Source organism: Cimex lectularius, unplaced genomic scaffold, assembly GCF_000648675.2.
Source record: "Cimex lectularius strain Harlan isolate CLEC.00 unplaced genomic scaffold, Clec_2.1 scaffold111, whole genome shotgun sequence".
In the NCBI taxonomy this organism is placed as follows: domain Eukaryota; kingdom Metazoa; phylum Arthropoda; class Insecta; order Hemiptera; family Cimicidae; genus Cimex; species Cimex lectularius.
In genome coordinates this window covers 1,393,034-1,413,357 of record NW_019392681.1, presented here as the reverse complement: position 1 = coordinate 1,413,357, position 20,324 = coordinate 1,393,034, and the positions used below count along the sequence as shown (strand labels likewise).

Here is a 20,324-nt window from a genome sequence, read left to right as displayed (position 1 = left end):
CTGATGGAGGTTTGTACCAATGGGGATAATTTGTATAACAAAAATTCTTATGGAGTGTTATACGAATTAAGCTGTAAAAATTTGTCAGTTAAAAAGATTCCTGCAGATTATATATTTAAATTGACGATAGGGAAATAATAAGACAGACAAACCGACCTGTGTTCCAACGACTTGCCAGTAGTAACGTCTCATTCTTAAATAATTAAGAGTTATTATTTCAAGGGGTTTTTTCTGGACGATCCTTAACGAATTGCATTTTCTCCGTAGATTCGCCGCGTCTTTCGGAGGTTGTGAAACTCAGGCGAACATAAAGAGACAATAGTTTAAAAATAGAAGTTGCTCTCTTGTAAAAAAAAAAGGGGGAGATAAATAAAATAAAGCCGAGGGTATTTTGCAAATGTCGAGATGGCACACTTGTTGCTCTCTCCCATGGTTAATAAAAACAGAAAACTTTACCGGATGATTGTCGTGATGGAGCAGTCGCACCCGGCTGCCTGGCCCGGGTTGATCGATCAATTCCAGATTTGTCTAACCTTCTACGCAGCGCCCGGTCTCGCTTTTTATTCAAGAACGTTTAAAAGTTTACAATGGGGAAAACGTACATAATTTTCAACTGAGTCATCTAAGAGGTACCACCCTCGTTCTAGATGATGAAGACAATCCCATTGTTCCGAAATGAGGGAGAAGTGGAACATTATGTACTTATCATATTTAAGTATCTTTGATATATTTGCTAAAGTTAGTTATCATGGATTTAGAGGTAAATGAACAATTTTGCAATTACATCGACTATATTCTAAATGAATACATATCGCCAAGATCCAATCCAAAAAACTTCGAAAAACTTAATCATCACACGAAAAATATATTAGAATTTAATTTTAAATATTACTCGTTAATCTAGGATTGATAATAATTATAATTATTCTTTCAATGTAAGGTCTTGGTTGAGATAAAAAGTCAATGCCACGAATGGGATTCGAACCCACGACCTTCGGCTAAATACGCCGCTACTCTACCACTTGTTGAGACGGAGGGTTTGTGTCCGAATGGATCGAAGTATAGCTCAAGTGGTAGAGCAGCGGCATATTTAGCCGAAGATCGTGGGTTCGAATCCCTCTAGTGACACTGACTTTTTTTATCCCAACCAAGACCTTCTGTTGAAAGAATAATTAATTGAAAGATGTAACTTGGTTAATTGACCACTAAAACGTAAATGAATTAATAATTATAAATGTTTTCGTCAATTCATTTGTTACGCGATTTTATAAGTAGTGGCTAAATTGAAAAATGTAATCGGTTTTCACAAATTGTAGCTAAGGATTGGTTTGGCAAGTTTTCCTGATTCTGGCCTTCACCGAAAGAGGTGTGAGTTATAGACGCAAGTATTTATAAAAAGTACGTTTTCAAAAAGCGATGCTCTTATTTTGGCTCTAGTTTGTGGTTTCGTAATAACATCGCGTTCCTATCAAATAAATAATCAACACCCACACACACGTGTACATGCATAAACGTTAGAAGAAATGTTACGCTTTTTATGGTCGTAAATGTTCAACAACCACCAAATTCAGACCATCGCAATTGCGCGATTTGTTAAATATTTACATTTCGTTCTTCAATGAAGGCCACGTCGTAAGTAATGAGAGCAGTGGCACAACTGGGACATTCTGCAAAATATAACAAGGGGAAAAAGTTTGGAATTTTTCACACATAAAAAAATACTGACAGAAAAGACACGGAAAGTGTTATCGAGTCACGATAAATACAAATAGAAAGGGTGACAGAGAAAAAGGGAATTAAAAATAAGCAGTGAAAAAGCAAGATAGATAATAGAAAGAGTGATAGAGTACGGAGTGAGAGAAACGAAATTGCGGGAGAGAGATGGAGAGAAAGAGCGAGAGACCAAGACAGAAAGAGAGGGGGAGAAAGAGAGTATTAATGAAAACCAGATAGATAAACTAATAGATATTCAGCAAATGATAAGTTGAGAGAGAATGAGAAGGAGAGAGAAATAGAAAAAGAGAGAGAGAGCGAGTGAGACATAAAGTGACAGACAGACTATAGAGATTCTGAGAAATGCCGATAGACAGAATAGACAAAGGAAGAAAGAAATTGTTGAAAAAAGATTGTAAAAAATTATAGAAATGAAAAGAGACCAAAATGAGGGAGATGTGAGAAAGGTAGATAAACAGATACAAAGAGAACAGAAAGGAAGATAGTTAAGTAATGAATAAATAGAAATAGACAGACCGAGAGGGTTAGCATGGATTCATTTCTAATTTGCAACTCAGTTTTCTATAACTGTATCAGATGTTAGGAATAATCAAAAGTGTTCCATACACCACACATACAGCAAACAAAAACTGAGTGAGTGTGTGTATGTGTAGAGGTGAGAGACAGAATACATTTAGGTAAAAGATAAATAGAAACAGAGTTAGCGAGAGGGATAGAATGTATGGTAGAAAATTTACAATCCAGTTGTTTTTCCATAACTTATTATTGTAGATAAAAAAATAGAAACAATGAATAATTTTCCACGCTAAAAATTGTACAAAAAAAATTATATGTTGCAGATAGATTGATATATAGATAAATAGACCGAGAAACAGACAAACAAACAGAGGCAGAAAGAGAGAGAGAAAAAAAGATACATGGACAGAGAGAGATAGAGAGAGCGAGAGAGAGAAACACAAAGAAAAAGAGAGACACAGACAGACAGAGAGAAAGAGAGAAAAAGAGAGAAAGAGATAGCAAGAGAGACAGAGAGAAAGAAAGAGAGAGACAGTCAAAGAGAAAGATACATGGAAAGAGAGAGAGAGAGAGAGAGAGAGAGAGAGAGAGAAAGCAAGAAAGACAGAGAGAAAGAAAGAGAGACAGAGAGAAAGAAAGAGAGAGAGAGAGAGACAGTCAAAGAGAAAGATACATAGAAAGAAAGAGAAAGAGATATATACACACAGCACACACACACACACAAAGAAAAAGAGAGAGACAGACAATCAGACAAATAGAAAGACACAGAGAAAGAGAGAGACAGATAGAGAGAAAGATACTGAGAAAGAGAGAGACAGATAGAGAAAGAGAGAGAGAGAGAGAGAGAAGGAGACAGACACAGAGAAAGAGAGAGAAAGAGAGAGAGAGACAAACAGACAGACACAGAGAAAGAGAGAGACAGACAGAGAGAAAGACACAGAGAAAGAAAGAGAGAGTTAGAGAGAGAGAGATACACACACATACACACAGGGAGAGAGAAAGGGAGAGAGAGAGCCAGAGAGAAAGAAAGAGAGAGAGACAGTCAAAGAAAAAAAGAAAGAGAGAGAGAAACACAAAGAAAAAGAGAGACACAGACAGACAGAAAGAGATAGCAAGAGAGACAGAGAGAAAGAAAGAAAGAGAGAGAGAGAGAGAGAGAGAGAGAGAGAGAGTCAAAGAGAAAGATACATAGAAAGAAAGGGAAAGAGATATATACACACATATATACACACACACACACACACAAAACACAACACAACACAATGTAACACACACACACACACACTAAGAAAAAGAGAAAGACAGACAATCAGACAAATAGAAAGACACAGAGAGAGAGACAGACAGACAGACACAGAGAAAGAGAAAGACAGACAGAGAGAAAGACACAGAGAGAGAAAGAAAGAAAGAGAGAGAGAGAGATACACACATACACACAGGGGGAGAGAAAGAGAGAATGAGCCAGAGCAGACAGTCATAAGACGTATTTTCATAATTACCTAATACTATAATAATATATTATTTTATGTCTTTGCTCATACCCAATATTCTTTACCATACCACGTGGGTTTTATTTCCTCCGTTTGTGCATTAATTTACAAGCGAATTCATATGCAAGCTATGTTATGTTGTTTATTATGTTGTTGTTTTTTTCATTACATTACATGAATTACATTTTACTTTTGTATTAAGTATATTGAGAAGTTATTTGGATATGCAAACAGATTTGTAAATAAATGACTTTTTTATTGTTAGTAGTAGTAATTTATGCTCAAAAAATGTTATTGAAAATTACATATAATACGATAAATATATTTTTCTTATTAGTAACAAAAAATGTTGTTTTATAACTGTTTAAATATAAAGATTGGAAAATGACTGTTTATCTTCATTCTAGGTAAAACCTGGGGGATGTTTTTCAATGCCCGTGAGAATTGGAAGAGTCCACGTCGCCCATAGTAAAACAAATCCACCGACGGTAATCTTTCATAATTAACCAATTTTCCACCTCCATGGTGTTAATCTTACGCGATATTAGCCCTGGGAGCAATTTATCTAGACGTGGGCGTTGTTGGAATTTTTTACCGTTTGGCCGATAGGACTTTTCCCTCCCACATACTCGGAAAGCACGACCGCCCTGGTGTTTGCGGCCGGCACACACATTATTTGAAGGGTGTGTCGGTTTTGTTTTAAATACCACCGACAGACGTTGTTTTTTTCATTTAGCATTTTCCCCTCCATTTGTTTTAAAGAGAAAATGTGCACTGGATTTATTATCGGGAGAGGACCCATGTCTAAACTCTATTGTTCAAAATGGGCCGGAGTTTCAAACGTAAACACACCATTAGCCCACTTGCGTACGAGCACACCTGAACAAAGGTCCTCTAACTGCGGAGTTCAATAGAACTTCAGGTTAAAATTGGCAATATTAATAGCAGACTGGGTGTTTTAAAGTTCAAAATTCCGAACAGAATTGTACAAAAAAATGAAGTGGCAACAGTTTGAAAGAAGTAGTGTAAAGTGATTAGACAACTCGTCTGCGACAACCGCGAAGGGTAGAGGGGTAGTTGGACGTTATCATGTAGACAGTAGTCCTGTATTTTTAAATAAAAAAAATAAAAACACGTTTTTCCGTTGAACCTTTAACTTAGGTTAACTGAGTTCGGTTAAACTTTAAATTATAACAAATGGAATTTTTTTTTATATTTGTTTATAACAGTATCAGCATACAGGGTGTTCGGCTACTCGTCATAGATACTTTGCAAGTAGTAGCACTTTTTCTGAGGTTTTTAAGGTTCCACGACCTTGCTTCAAATAAACAAAGATAACTCCAAAGCTCCAACTGTTTGGACAAATCCGTTGATACCATTTAAAACTACGTTAAATTTCCAACAAGATGTAATCAATACTAAACTTGTAAACCTTTGTTTTAGGAGCGAGAACCTTGGAAAAAAAAAAATATATTTTTTTTTTTTTTCAAAGTTGAAAAACATACTATGATCATTCTAAACTACTATTTCCAAACCTAGAGACCTCCGAATTTCAGAAAACGTACTCCATTTTATATCCTTTTTAGAGGTATAATTTCTTTTTTAATTACTTTTTTCAAATATGAAGAAATTTATGGAGGAAAGGAAAAAACCGTGGCTGACGGGTTGGCAAGGTGGAAAATTTAAAAAAAACTAAAAGAAATTTTGAATGAATTTGTTAAACATTTTTCGGGTTCGAAACCGAAATAGTGCAAGCTTTTACTTATTTACTTAATGCTTCTTAAGGAAACTTTTTTATGCCCCTAACTGTACCCTCATTTTCCTACACCTAGAGACTGGATGTAATACCCAGTGTACATACAAGTTGAAAATTCACCTGAATTCCATAAATATACAAAATATTCACAATGATATCCATAAATCCTCTGAAATAGGCTATTAGGCGAAACATTTTTTACCTTCGAGAGAGATTTAAAGAACAAGTTTTAAAAAAACTTCGATTCATCCGAGCATATGTTCAACTCATTGAATATTTCTGCAAGTGATATAAAACATGTCTTGTCTTTCATAAACGCAGCGTAAAAAAAATGCATAAATATATAAACACATTTTACGATGAAACAACAAAATTGTATTTAAGCAATCCCAAATTATCTTTATGCAGTCTCGCATTAATTTTTAAATGCAGAAGTGACAATTTAAATTTAAACAATGAAGCAAGGCGCGCAGTTAATCAAAATATTTGTTCAGTGTGCCACAGAGGAGAGGACGAGGGTGCTACACCACTTCTTATGCCCAGTCCAAGCCGAATTTAGGTTAACTTGCTTTGGAAAATCCATCTTTTCGCCAATGGAAGTAATTGGATTAACTTATGCAAATATTTAAATATGACAAAAAGATACAGGGATTTTTTAATAGCGGAGTTTAATTTAACATGTTTCGTTTTGATTTTAAGCTGCTGAAAAAATGAATAGGGATAAAAGAAAATAGAAAATACAAACAAATGTTAATCCTCATTTTAATAACGGATTTACTTAAGAAAAGTAAACATGAAGATTACTTATTTTGTAAACTAACACCTTTCTCGTCTATTCTTCATTTCAATCCAGTTGTACTCTCTTTAACCATGGAAAGACATCATCTTGAACCAGAAGTTCGCATTATTTTGTGAGAATGAGACATCGAGGTCACCGGCAAGTGGACGTCGCAGAGGCAGTTGGCGTATATCAGAGCATGGTCTCCCAGGCTTTAGCCCGATTCCGAGAGACTGGAAGTGCCATTAGGAGACCCGTTAATTAATCTCAGCGCATTGTGACGCTAAGGGAGGACAGAAATATTGCTGCAAGACAGAACCCTTTCCTAGTGCCCGCCAGATCCTAAATGAAGTACAAGAAATTTTGGCAAGGCCTTTATCAAGGGGGAGAAATAGGTCTTTGGGAAGGTCTCAGTTCGTATTCTTTGAGCTGACCTGCAGCAACAGCTCGGCACCAATAACTCAGGAGAATATGAAGCAGCGAGCGCCTAGAAGAGAACACCAATTGGAATGCTGTTATGTGAAAACAAGGGATTTCATTGGCAGGGATTTTCGATTTCTAGGTGACAATGACCTCACAGAGGCAGAGTTGTCATCCATGTTTAGAAAACCTAGGTATTTCCCATCTGCCCTTGTCCCAATTATCTCCAGACCTAAATCACATTGAGCATATGTGGGATGCGTTGCAGAGAACGCTTTTCGATCACCATACGCAGCCAGTTGATCTGCAACTACTGAGTGCAGCGTTACATCTATGGACTGAAATTCCTTACGAAATTAGTGACAACCTTATTAACAGTGTAAGGTGCACAGAGGTATTAGCTAACAGAGGACATTATACACGGTATTAATTGTTAAAAAAAACATTATTGTTCCCAGTAAACAAAATTATGGAATTAAAACCTTTTATTTTGTTAGTTTTCACAATGCCTTAATTAAATTTTCCTTCAGTAAAAAACATAATAATTTCTTCATTATTCGGAGATCGTGAGATGCGGTCTGGTGTGACGTAGGTTTTAGAAAAACATTTTCTTTATCGTGCCAACGTTTCGATCTTTATTGAGATCATCTTCAGGACCTGGGATTTGTAAATATTGTTTAAATTATACAAATACAGAAATACTTTGATTGAATATAAAAAATACTTATTTGCATTGTATAAATTCACCTTTTTCCACATCCTACATGTATTTGTTAAATGTAAACAATGTTTGTAAATCCTAGGCCCTGAAGATGATCTCAATAAAGATCGAAACGATTGCACGATAAAGAAAATGTTTTTCTGAAACCTACGTCACACCAGACCGCATCTCACGATTTCTGAATAATCATCGACTTACGGTCACTAATCACCACACACACATAATAATTTCTAATAAAGTTTAATGCAATTTATAATAAAAATAAAATTAAAATGCTAGGCAAAGTAAATACTAAAAATTGGGAATATACATATTCTTTTTGGAGGATTTTAGTTATTTTGTAACAGTCAAAAATTAATTTCAGTTGTTTAAGAATATGTNTTTATTGACTTTATCAATTCTAAAAATTCTGAATTCTACTCAGACGGAATTAATAAGTTACCAACACGTTGGGAGAAATGTATTGAGAGTATGGGAAATTATTTTGATTAAAGAACATTGCTTTAAAGTAACTAGTTTCTTTTTTTTTGTTTAATACCAAAATCCTGCATTATTTTCCGGACAACCCAATAAAATGTTTATTTCCATTATGTTCAATTATTACTCAGTGTTATATATAAGTGTTAATTTTTGTACATAAGACATATAAAATTTATAATTTGTTTGTTTTAATAAACACATTTATTATTACTAAATTATATTAAAAATCAATTTAACTATGGATTATTTTCCAAAATCGTACCATAGGTTAATTGTTTTCTCCATAATCTTTAGATTAATTGGAGATCGTGAGATGCGGTCTGGTGTGACGTAGGAAAAACATGTTCTTTATCGTGCCAACGTTTCGACCTTTATTGAGATCATCTTCAGGGCATGGGATTTATAAACATTGTTTAAATTTTACAAATATATGTAGGATGCGGAAAAAAATGAATTTATACAATGCTAGAAATTTTAAATTCGATCAAAGTATTTATACTCACTCAAAGTGTTTGTTTTCTGTGTAGATGTGTCAGTCTTGTGTGTCGTGTTTAGAGTGCCAGTGAGATGTTGATATTTTATGTTTACATACGTTGGATTTTGAAAGGGTGGGGAAGGAAGTCGGGATAGAAAGACATTTTTATATAAGGAGTCAATATCAATATCGATTACATATATCATTACATCAGACAAAACATATAAAACAATCATCACATTCCACTCATCAAATATTTCTATATAGTCTAATTCTTCAACAATTTGGCTTTCCTTTCCCTAATTTTCCCCGTTTATATAATCCTGAAAGGATAATCAGGCCGAACCATTGCCCACGTTTTTCCCATTTTCGGCTCCTTTCACCTCAAAGAAGCCGACTCCTCATATGAAAATGTCTTTCTATTCTATATATTCTAGAAAAATGTTTGAATCTTTCTATTAAAAAAAATGACGGGTCAAAGTGAGAGGAATGTTTTATCGTCAGCGAAGTAGACAGGTTATCGAGAAATATGAACGGATGCTTAGGTCGCATTCTTGGGTAGTTGAAGAAAAGCTAAAAAGGACAATTCTTTAAAAGGTACATGTTTTTTTCCCCAATATTTGCTTACGTGCATGATTTTTGATATTTTTGTCTCCAATATGTTTTCAAACATATTTTAACGAATTGATGGCCGAAATATTTAAAACTGGGCTTAACTCAAGGGGCTGAAACCGTGTTAAGTAGGAGAAGACGATCACAAATTGGATCTAAGAGGACCTCCCTTTCAATCTTGTAATGGTCTATTGTTTAACTTTGGGTTAAGTATCCCCGGGCTAAATGGATGATTGGCTAGGATATAGTTCCCCCATGTCTTATTATTATTTGACCCCCTTAAGCCATTCAACGAGATTATCCCCCGCCTCTGGGCCCCCCTACGGTTCATACACCCGACAGACAAATCAAACTAAATGACGTTGAATCTCTGGGTAAAAATTGAATGAAACGGATTTCGGCTGGGGTCAAAGGGCTGGCCGATTGCGGCTTCGATGTCAACTCGCAGATGGAAACTGGGCCTGGAGAGTCGGCCTGTGCAAATTATGTAAGCCATTTGAGTGCCCCCGCTGTTCAAAATCCCATTTCCACTTTGACCTAATTTCTATGTGTACGTGTAATCAATTTGGAGGACCCGAGCTCTAATTCCATAATTTACACACATGGTTTTGAAAGCAAATTACATGGTTTAGATGAATAAATGTTTGTTCGATAAACAGAACCTTTATTTAAAAGTAGGAGAAAATGCCTAGAGCTAAAAAATTTAGTCTTTAAGTATATGCGTATATCTAACATTGTTATTCTCACCACCAGACAAAAACTAACAGATTTGCTAGATTCCAATTATAAAATAACGAAGTTAGAACAAACGTACACACAAGGTTTCAAAGTTTCTACAGTTACCCCTAGTTTTCTCGAAGTTTTTACTCAAACCACTAAAAGCTTGGAAAGACCATTTTCAGAGTTTCGACAATTAAATCTTTTATACCTCTAATAAAACACTAAACTTCGTTGGTAATAGATCAAGAGTAAGTTGGATGAGGAAAGACTTAAAAAGCAAGTTGTTCAAGTTTCTGAGATGTCATTTTTGAGACGTATTGTTATAAGTAGGATGGGGGCCTTTTTATAGACCAATATGGATCCTGATGACGCAATATTTGGTTTAAAACGTCAAAAAGGCTTTTACTAGCTTTCAGAAACTTCATGAAATACAAACTGAAGACGTGAAATGAAATATTTGTTTGAGGTGAGCACTTAATTTTTCCAAATAATATGATGGATCACCAACATTCAACCATTGCTCTGATGTTTTAGATTTTTCAATAAGGTATTGTATGGATGACTTAGATTCACTAATTTCGTGGTCCCCTTGACCAATTAATACATTACAATTAATTAAGTTTTTAGTTGAGATGAAAAAAAGTTAATGGCACGAGCGGGATTCGAACCCACGATCTTCGGCTAGATACGCCGCTGCTCTACCACTTGAGCTATCAAACTCATAAGGTGGGGTTGAGATAGGAAGTTGATGTCCGAGTGATATCCCGCTCGTGCCATTAACTTTTTTTTCATCTCAACTAAAAACCTTAATTAATTGTAATATTGACTAAGTTTGGGGCTGAAATGACCTAGATGTCGGAAGCCCCAGTTAAAAAAAAAAATAAAATAAAATAAAAATAAGGTCATTATGGATTCGCACAATAAGGGTTAGGATTTCCATCTACTTTTGGGCCTGGATAGTGGGAAACGTATTGATCAAGTTTTTTATTTTCTCTGTTGACGAGAAACGCCTTGAAATTGTTGAAACAGAGACTCCAGCTTTTGCTGACATCAGCCCAACCCGAAGGGCAAAGCTAGGACTTTTGAAATTGACTAATTATGTTTCCTGTATAACGTAAAATTTGGTACAAAACGTTTAAATTGTTACACAGTTGGATACAGAATAATGTTGTACCCAGACTTGGGTTGGACTCAATATCCTTCGAGCCGTCGTTATACAAAGTCATTTGCGAGCAAAGTTGAGCTTTTGACCTGAACGTTATGAATTATTTTAAATTAATAAGGTATTGGTTGAGATAAAAAAAGTCAGTGTCACGAGGGTGATTCGAACCCACGACCTTCAGCTAAATACTCCGCTGCTCTACCACTTGAGCTATCGTGACTTCGATCCACTCGGACTCATAACTAATTAACTTCTCATCTCAACCCCACCTTTTGAATTTTCCCTCCTTTTTGCTATTTTTCAAATTTTTTTTATCTCAACCAAAACCTTAATTAATTTAAAAGAATTTATTTGGTCAAGTGGACCACGAAACCTAATAAAATATAATAAACAATACTTCACTAAAGCTCTCCGTGGCCATTTCATTTGTCTATGACAAATGGACACTAAGATGGCAAGTTAGTGTCCGAGTGGATCGAAGTCACGATAGCTCAAGTGGTAGAGTAGCGGCGTATCTAGCCGAAGGACGTGGGTTCGAATCCCGTTCGTGACGTTGACTTTTTATCTCAACTTAAAACCTTAATTAATTGAAAGGTGTCCATTGGTCAAGCGGACCACGAAAGCTAGTAAACTTAATAAGTAAAAATGAAGTATACTTCACTAAAGCTCTCCGTGGCCATTTCATTTGTCGCCGAGAATCAAATACACTACACGACATTTGAAAATGGCAAAAAGGAGGGAAAATTCAAAAGGTGGGGTTGAGATGGGAAGTTAGTGTTCGAGTGGGTCGAGGTCACGATAGCTCAAGTGGTAGAGCAGCGGCGTATTTAGCCAAAGGTCGTGGGTTCGAATCCCGCTCGTGATATATAATTACGTAAAGATATGATGTTCGTTGATCGACCTGCAGCTAATCTATGTAGGGTTCTAATCTTCGTAGAAGTGAAAATATTAGACGGGTGAAAAAAAGACTAAATGTTCATCGAGCTTTCAGCACTTTATCAGTGCCTATTTTATTACAAATTCAAATAAATACAAAATCCATACAATTAACAATTAATGTAATAAAATGATATATGTACTTTCTACACAATACATAGTACATATATCATTTTACTGCATTAATTATTAATTGTATGTTATTTTGTATTTATTTGAATTTGTAAAAAAATGGGCCCATGATGGCTCCATAAAGTGCCGAAAGCTCGGTTAACCCAGGATTTTGTCTTTTTTTTTCATCCGTCTAATGATCTCTACAAAAATTGGAACCCTTCATAAATTATATAAAGACAAAATGAATACATTTTACATCGCACTTTATAAAGCAATGGTAAAATGGATCATTGTGATTTATCACAAGAAGTCATGATTTTTTTCTTTGGTGCGGAACATGATGATCGAGCTTTTGTATTTTCACTATTGATGACACATCCCTGGAAAAAAAGCGATACAACCGTGAAAAATAAACTAACAAATTCAATATAATTTTTTCCGGTTAATCTCCACTCCTTGATTGTATATTTCATCAACTGTTATTTCCACAAATATTTACTATCTTTCGGATAAAGGTTTAGGATGACGTCGGTGTTATCATCTGGAAACGATGGTAAAAAAATATTGGCGTTGCTTTTGAACTTTGTTTTAAAAAATTCTTATCAGTGAAAAAATTGAGAAAGCCTGCCGTTAAAAGAAATTCAATTTTGGCTTGATTGGTCATGATATTACTTTACATAATTATATATGTAACTATTATTTAAATTAACATCATGTAAATATAATAAATAGTCCATTTTATTAAAATTTATGATTTTATCACGGATTTTATAATGCAATTTATACTTGTTATGCAAAAAAAATTCTACCTTTCAAAATATATTATTAATATTAAATATGTTATCTGATGTTTGTGTTCCTTAAATAAGGTTATCGAGGATGGTAAGGTGCATTTATCATCCGAAGTGTTTATTTTGGGTTATCACCCTCGTCCTGTGTTTATGTACGTCTCGGGGGCGAAAATAAATCCGTTTAAGAAGTACAAACCCGAGGGTGGTTCCAAGATAAGTCCACTTATAAAAAGGGTCCAGTGTGGGATCGGGCACGTGTGCGATAACGTCCCCGAACACCTGTGCGCCGGAGGGAAAAGGGCTGGGGGAGTACAGAAAAAATAGAGGCTGATAGCAAATTCATACCTAGTGCTTCCATTGTCTTCCCTTTTTATTATTTATTTTCAGCGTGTGAAGTCGAATCACGTTGACATCGCCCCGTCACACCGCATCCCAAGTATCTGAAACACAAGGGTTACACAGTCAATCATCCCTCCACAGATTTCATCTTCTTTTCTGTTGATAAAATGACGCTTTGGGCCATAAACAATATTTATAACTCTTATCTTTATAACATTATCTTCTGTCTTTTTAGATTTCAAGTTAAAAAACATAATATTTCAAAAAATCACCTTCTCCTATCTTACACCTATTAAATGGAAATAAAATAAATTTCTAGAGGAAATAAATTTAAAACAGATAGTCATACGAAAAACACCAAGGACCATGCACACAAGCTGTCATCGTTGCTCTTCTGTCTCAATCTAGACTAAAAGTAAGTTGTATACATACTAAGAGTAATAGTATCTTCTGTAAATCGTTGTAACTGTCAATGAATTTTGTGTAGCGAAATTAGGTTACCTGAAAATTCCTAGCTTCTGTAAAGCGTCGTAAAGGTCAATTAGTTTTGTTTTTAAACGTAGCTGTACCCAAACTAGAAAACTAAAAATTGCAAGCTTCTGCAAAGCATCATAATGGTCAATAAAATGACTTTTAAAACGATCCAACAACTGAATTAATAAAACGAAAATTCCGAGCTTCTGTAAAGAGTCGTAAAGGTCAATTAATTTTGTCTCCAAACGTAGATGTATCCAGATTAGAAAAACTAAAAATTCCAAGTTTCAGCAAAGCATCATAACGGTCAATATAATTACTTTTAAAACGAACCGATAACTGAATTAATTAAATAAAAATTCTACACTTTCGCAAAGCATCATAAAGTTCAACAAAATGACATTCAAAACGCAACCGATAGCGGAATTAATAAAATAAAAATTCCAAGCTTCTGTAAAACGTCGTAAAGGTCAATTAATTTTGTTTCCAAACGTAGATGTATCCAGATTAGAAAAACTAAAAATTACAAGCTTCTGCAAAGCATCATAATGGTCATTAAAATGACTTAAAACGAGCCGATAACTGAATTAATAAAATAAAAACTCCAAGCTTCTGTAAAGCGTCGTAACGGTCAATTAATTTTGTTTTTAAACGTAGCTGTACCCAAACTAGAAAAACTAAAAATTGCAAGCTTCTGCAAAGCATCATAATGGTCAATAAAATGACTTTTAAAACGATCCAACAACTTAATTAATAAAGCGAAAATTCCGAGCTTCTGTAAAGAGTCGTAAAGGTCAATTAATTAAAATTTACAAACGTAGTTGTAAATAGATTAGGGAAACTAAAAAATGCAAGCACCTGCAAAGCGACGAAAAGGTCAATTAATTTTGTTTCCAAACGTAGCTCTAGAAAAACTAAAAAGTGCAAGCTTCTGCAAAGTATCATTACGGTCAATAAAATCACTTTTAAAACGAAACGATAACTGAATTAATAAAATAAAAATTCCAAGCTTATGCAAAGTGAGGTAAAAACGTCAATTAATTAAAATTTAAAAATGTAGTTGTAAATAGATTAGGGAAACTAAAAAATGCAAGCATCTGCAAAGCGTAATGGGCAATCATGCAAATTTCAAACCGTAGCGACACCGGAATTAAGTATACATAAACTTCAAATGTAAACTACAAATTAGTTTTGTAAAATGATAACAAAACGCATACTAGTTTCAACAGTATATAAAAAACATTTAAACAAATGAAAAAGTACTTTTTTCTGGAGGTACAGAAAACGATCTTAACGCTCTTAAATTAATTAAAATTCGTCAATATTTTTTTTCAAAAATATTTTCCATAAAAAAATTCTTAATGCTCTTTACACAATGCATTAAAGTTGACTAATGATTTAAATTTCACTGTTGTTTCAAAATTTATAACGTCGCGATGAAACAGTCCACGTAGACTCTGTTAAGTTGGAAAGTATTAATTCAGTAGTTAGAACATTGGGTCAGCCGAGTAGTTTGAAGATGTGAGCAGTTCGATCATCCATACACATTTACAGGGAAGATGACACTTGACTCATCAGTAATCAATGAGTATTTACATGATTGATTGAACGAATACAATACAAAAATGGCATTTTTTCCTATCATCTAAAGGCTATTTTACACTGGTATATTTAGAAGGTAAAAACAGGATGCACTAGTGGTCTGAGTTGCACGTACGGTTGCGGTCGACCATCTCGGTTGCCCCGGGATTTATCGAAATTGGTTGCCAATCAAAAGTAGCAATATGTCTAACGGAGTGTAAAATACCGAGAAAACGAGCCGGTATTTTTTCTTCTTCTTTTTATTGGGCCACGTCCAACGGCGGGGGAAGAAATTTGTGAGAAAATGTAATAAATAAACCGAGAGTTTATATATAAAAACCAAGAATGAGAGCTGTGCCGAGTCGTTGAACCGAACGTGTAGAGTTTCGTGTTTTTTTTCCAGTTATTGAAAACATGTATCGGATTTATCAGAAAATACGTCCTGCCTTTAGTTAAATTCTTTATTATTTTTAAATACAAATGGTAAGTTGAATATACTACTGGATATTTTATTAAAGCTCAATAAGCTTTACTCGAAATTTCTTTTGTTAGCCAGGTTTAACGATTTATCGACAAATTCTAACATTCAGTTTTTTTTAATCGTTTTAGGTTTAAACATTTTATATGTACCTGTTGTTTCGCTATGAACCTCTGATATTCAAGTGAAATCTTTACTTTAAGAAAGATAGTCTTTGTCGTTCATTATGGTTTTTCTATCCCTCAGGCTATAAGCAGGGAGAGGCAAGGCACCGATTCGTTCTATTTGTGCGTATCACAAGCTGTCTTCACCATTTTTGTACCCTTGACCTCAGACATTGGCGGTAAAAAAGGCAAAATACTTCTGGCATAACAAACCCGCAAGAGAAAGCTTTTATTTATGATTATCAGAAACGATGGAAACTACCATTTTTTTTTTTAATAAAGAAAACACATTCGGTAAAGACATAATGTGACGATTAAACAGCAGGTCCATTTAGAAATGTTTACACAAATCGGACTTTTGTGTAATCAACAAGAATTTTAGAAAAATCTAAAGGCTGGAATTTGTTGATAACGGTCGGAAAAGACCAAACTGCAGGTTCAAACCATAACAACAACACAATTTTATCTAAATAAATAGCTTTTTTTAGCATCCAGCTTGAACGTTTCCAAACAATTTACCTTAAAAAAACCTTATTTGTGTAATTACTCTACTTAGAAATAGATCTAAGGATCTAGGAATTTTAAAAACAAACCAGAAATTTCCTTTGGATTATATATTCTTTCCAAAAATGTAAAATGAAATATAGGATAAGTAGTTTGTCAAATGTGTGTTCAATTATTAAGTTGTTTGAGATTTGTCTTCTTAAGAATTTCTCTTCTTCTTAAGAAACTATGCAAACCTTTTAAGTTGTTTCCAGATGAACTTAATTTTTTTTGCAAGCAGCAAGAAGGAATTGAAAAATTTGGTAGAAAAAATCAAAATATTTTTAAGGAATCTAAAAAAATCTATGTGACCTGTGAAATGCATGCTTTTTTTATTTGTAGTCCATCTATATTCAATTTTTTTTAAGCAGCAAGAAGGAATTGAAAAATTTGGTAGAAAAAATCAAAATATTTTTAATGAATCTAAAAAAATTTATGTGACATTTGTATATATAAATATATATATGTTTTTTTTTTTTTGCAAGCAGCAAGAAGGAATTTAAAAATTTGGTAGAAAAAATCAAAATATTTTTAATGAATCTAAAAAAATGTATGTGACCTGTGACATGCTTTTTTATTTATCCATCTAGATTCAATATTTTTCCGTACCTTTGCAAATCTAATCCGCTGGAGATTATACCAGGGGTTAAGAGGAGAATTTTTGACAAAATCCCTTCCACAATGGTTCAATTTTTATACAGTCTCGACCCCCCGGTGTACGTGCCAGGTTTTAACTTAAAAACCAATTAAGAGCTAATTTCCTCCCCGAGAAGGGTGGTTTAAGGCGTTTCGTGGGGGGAGGACCGTTTGGAAATAGAAACGGAGAGGATATTAGGGACATTTGTCCTATTCTTTCCACGGCAAACATTTATACGGAAAGAAGGCCCCGGCCCTGGAGGCGAACACTAATTTGAAAACCCCCCCTCGTCGATTCAGATTTATTGTCTGCCAAATAATAAAAACTTTCATTAAAACCGTCATAAATCCAAGCCAGTTTATTAAAACTAAACATTCACTACCGTCCAAGCATGTAGGAAGCGACAGAAATAAAAGCATGAAAGCCAAGATCCTTATTTATGTTGCCTTGTCCACGTCGTATAATGGAGGAGGACTTATGTAATCATTCTCATTCATATGTATGGGTAAAAGCGGTCAACAATGAAAAAACGAGTATTGATAATATCGTAAAAATGCGATGAAAATAACCCGTCGAAAAGTCAATATACAGTATTCATATGCTATCAATCATCTTAGGTGATGTATATGTATTTTTAAGACAGCTTAAAGTTAACCGTCTTTTCTGTATACATTTATTTTATTATATTATATATATTTTATATATACATATATATAGAGAGAGAAAAGAAGGTTAACTTCAGGCTGTCTTAAATTTTTTTAATAAATTTAAACATAAAAAACAATACAGACGTTATAGTTACAAAAAATTGGCATACACAAAGAGAAACAAGAAATTAAATTCCTAAACGGGAACAATTTTCTATTTTTGATTAGAACAAAACCTTTTCTGTTATAAAACAAAGTTACGGTCACATAACAAGTAAAAACAAAATTTGTTCAAAGATTTATTTCTAGACAAAATACTTAAAAGAACAATGACAGAAAAACTTGATATTTAAATAAAAAATTAAGAAAAACAATTTTCTTACTTTGCCATGGAAAAAAGGTATTTTGTAATAATACTAAATAACGATCGCATAACAAATACAAACATTCTTTAAATAATGTTATATTTTTCGACAAAATGCTTTACATAATATAGACATAATTTGAATTTTAAATATGAACACTGAACTGCAACAATTTGATAGTTTGGTCAAAAACGAGACTGATTTTGTTATAAAACCAATTAACAACCACAAAAGCATTAATAACAGCTGAAACCAAATAACAATACATAACTAGTAAAAAAAGTATTTTGTTAAAGAAGGATTTCATCTTAGACAAAATGTTTTTTTTTTTTCGTGTTATTGATAGAAGAATTTGAAGTTTAAAGAAATACTGAACTGCAACAATTTGATGGCTTTGTCATGAACGAAGCTGATTTTTTTATAAAACCAAATAACAACCACATGACTAGCAAAAAAACGCTTTATTGTTAAAGAAGGATTTCATCTTAGACAAAATGTTTTTTTTTCGTATTATTGATAGAAGAATTTGAAGTTTAAATAAATACTGAACTGCAACAATTTGATGGCTTTGTCATGAACGAAACTGATTTTTTTATAAAACCAAATAACCACATGACTAGCAAAAAAACGCTTTATTGTTAAAGAAGGATTTCATCTTAGACAAAATGTTTTTTTTCGTATTATTGATAGAAGAATTTGAAGTTTAAAGAAATACTGAACTGTAACAATTTGATGGCTTTGTCATGAACGAAACTGATTTTTTTATAAAACCAGATAACAACCACATGACTAGCAAAAAACGCTTTATTGTTAAAGATGGATTTCATCTTAGACAAAATGTTTTTTTTCGTATTATTGATAGAAGAATTTGAAGTTTAAATAAATACTAAACTGCAAAATTTTGATAGTTTGGTCAACAATGAAACTGATTTAATTATAAAGCCAAATAACAACCATATGACAACTAAAAAAAACTTTTTTGGTTAAATAAGGATTCCTTTTTAGACCAAACTCTATTCTTCGTATGTATAAGATAGCAGAATTTGAAGTTTAACAAAAAAAAGTTTATCATAATAAATTCTAATAATTTAAAAAGTTAAATTTAACATTTGTACTTAACAAAAAATAACCGACAAGGTTTTTAAAAAGAAGAGCCTTTAGAATAAAAACAATTAAGAGAACACATTTTTATAATAAGAAGCTTATTTTAAAAATCATATATAAACACATAATTCAGAATATTTTGAAGAATACAGGTAGATGAAATAAAGTTTAAGTAATAACTGGTCTGAAGTTTTCTTTTAATTTGACAAGAATAAAAGCTATTCGAAGAGGATTGAAAACAGAATAAAAATCAGATATATTGATTACTGTCTTACATAAGCTCAAATCTGAACGCGCACGTAAATACATACATACACGTACAGTTGAACTTATCACTTCTCACAGTCCACCGGCAATTCTAACTTTTGTAATTTACAATAAATTGACAGGGGCCGTCGGTGGCCGCAACGGTTTATGCATTGGCACGGCGCTCTTCACTTTAAGGTAAAGATCCCGGGTTCGAATCCAACGGTCCTGCATTCGAACCCGACATACTTACAAATAGGCTTTGTTTTTCAAAAACACCGGCACCCTGACGGTTCATACGACCTGTGCTGTTTACTCTCTCACTCACTCTTAAATATCTTCTTTTTTGTTTACATATCATTCGCTCAGTTAGGGCGGCTACACATTGCTATTTTCAGTCGCGCGATTTAGTCGTGCGAATAGAATACACAGCATTCAATGAGATTCAATGCTTATGCGACGAGAAAATCCCTGCGACTAAAAAGACGCAACAGGCACTATTTTTCAGGCGGCGCGATTGTCACGAGTACAAATCACAGAAATTGATGACCTTCGGCAGCGACTGGTCAGATTCCGAATTGAGACGTTCACCAGTGTTGAAGTCAAAACCCAAGTCTGAAATCCACCCCCTTGGACGTGCAATTTGAAGTAATTGATCAAAACTACCAACTATCTTTCTTTAGTATCCAAAAATTTTCTCAAAGTGTTCCCTCAAATTAAGATGAATTTTATAAAATTGCACTTTGGTTGTTCGAGGACTAATGAAGGGATACACACAATAATTTGTTCCCTGTTTTTTCTTTCTTTTTCTGAAAACTCAAGCACAAAGCGACCAAACAACCTATCTCGATGAGATATATTTTTGTACTACTCTAGTCATTTAAAGAATCGCATCAAAACTAGTGAATGCATCCAAAATCTCCAAAACCTGGGGAAACACAACAACCTAATGATATCTTGGGTGCCAGGGCACAGGGGAATTTTGGGTAAAGAATCCTACATCGCAGAATGGATGCAAACAAAACAAAATGAGAAGAGGAT

The 20,324-nt window shown here is 33.8% G+C and overlaps 1 protein-coding gene across 1 annotated transcript in view; it reads right to left on the bottom strand.

Moving 5' to 3' along the window:
* LOC106668641 (phosphoinositide 3-kinase adapter protein 1) overlaps positions 1 to 20,324 on the bottom strand; it is a 139,953-nt gene that overhangs the window by 106,083 nt on the left and 13,546 nt on the right. The window contains exon 2 of the mRNA XM_014397574.2: positions 13,051 to 13,145. Within this exon, the coding sequence (XP_014253060.1) occupies positions 13,051 to 13,063 (13 nt within the window). The 5' untranslated portion in view covers positions 13,064 to 13,145. The remainder of the gene's footprint in view (positions 1 to 13,050; positions 13,146 to 20,324) is intronic.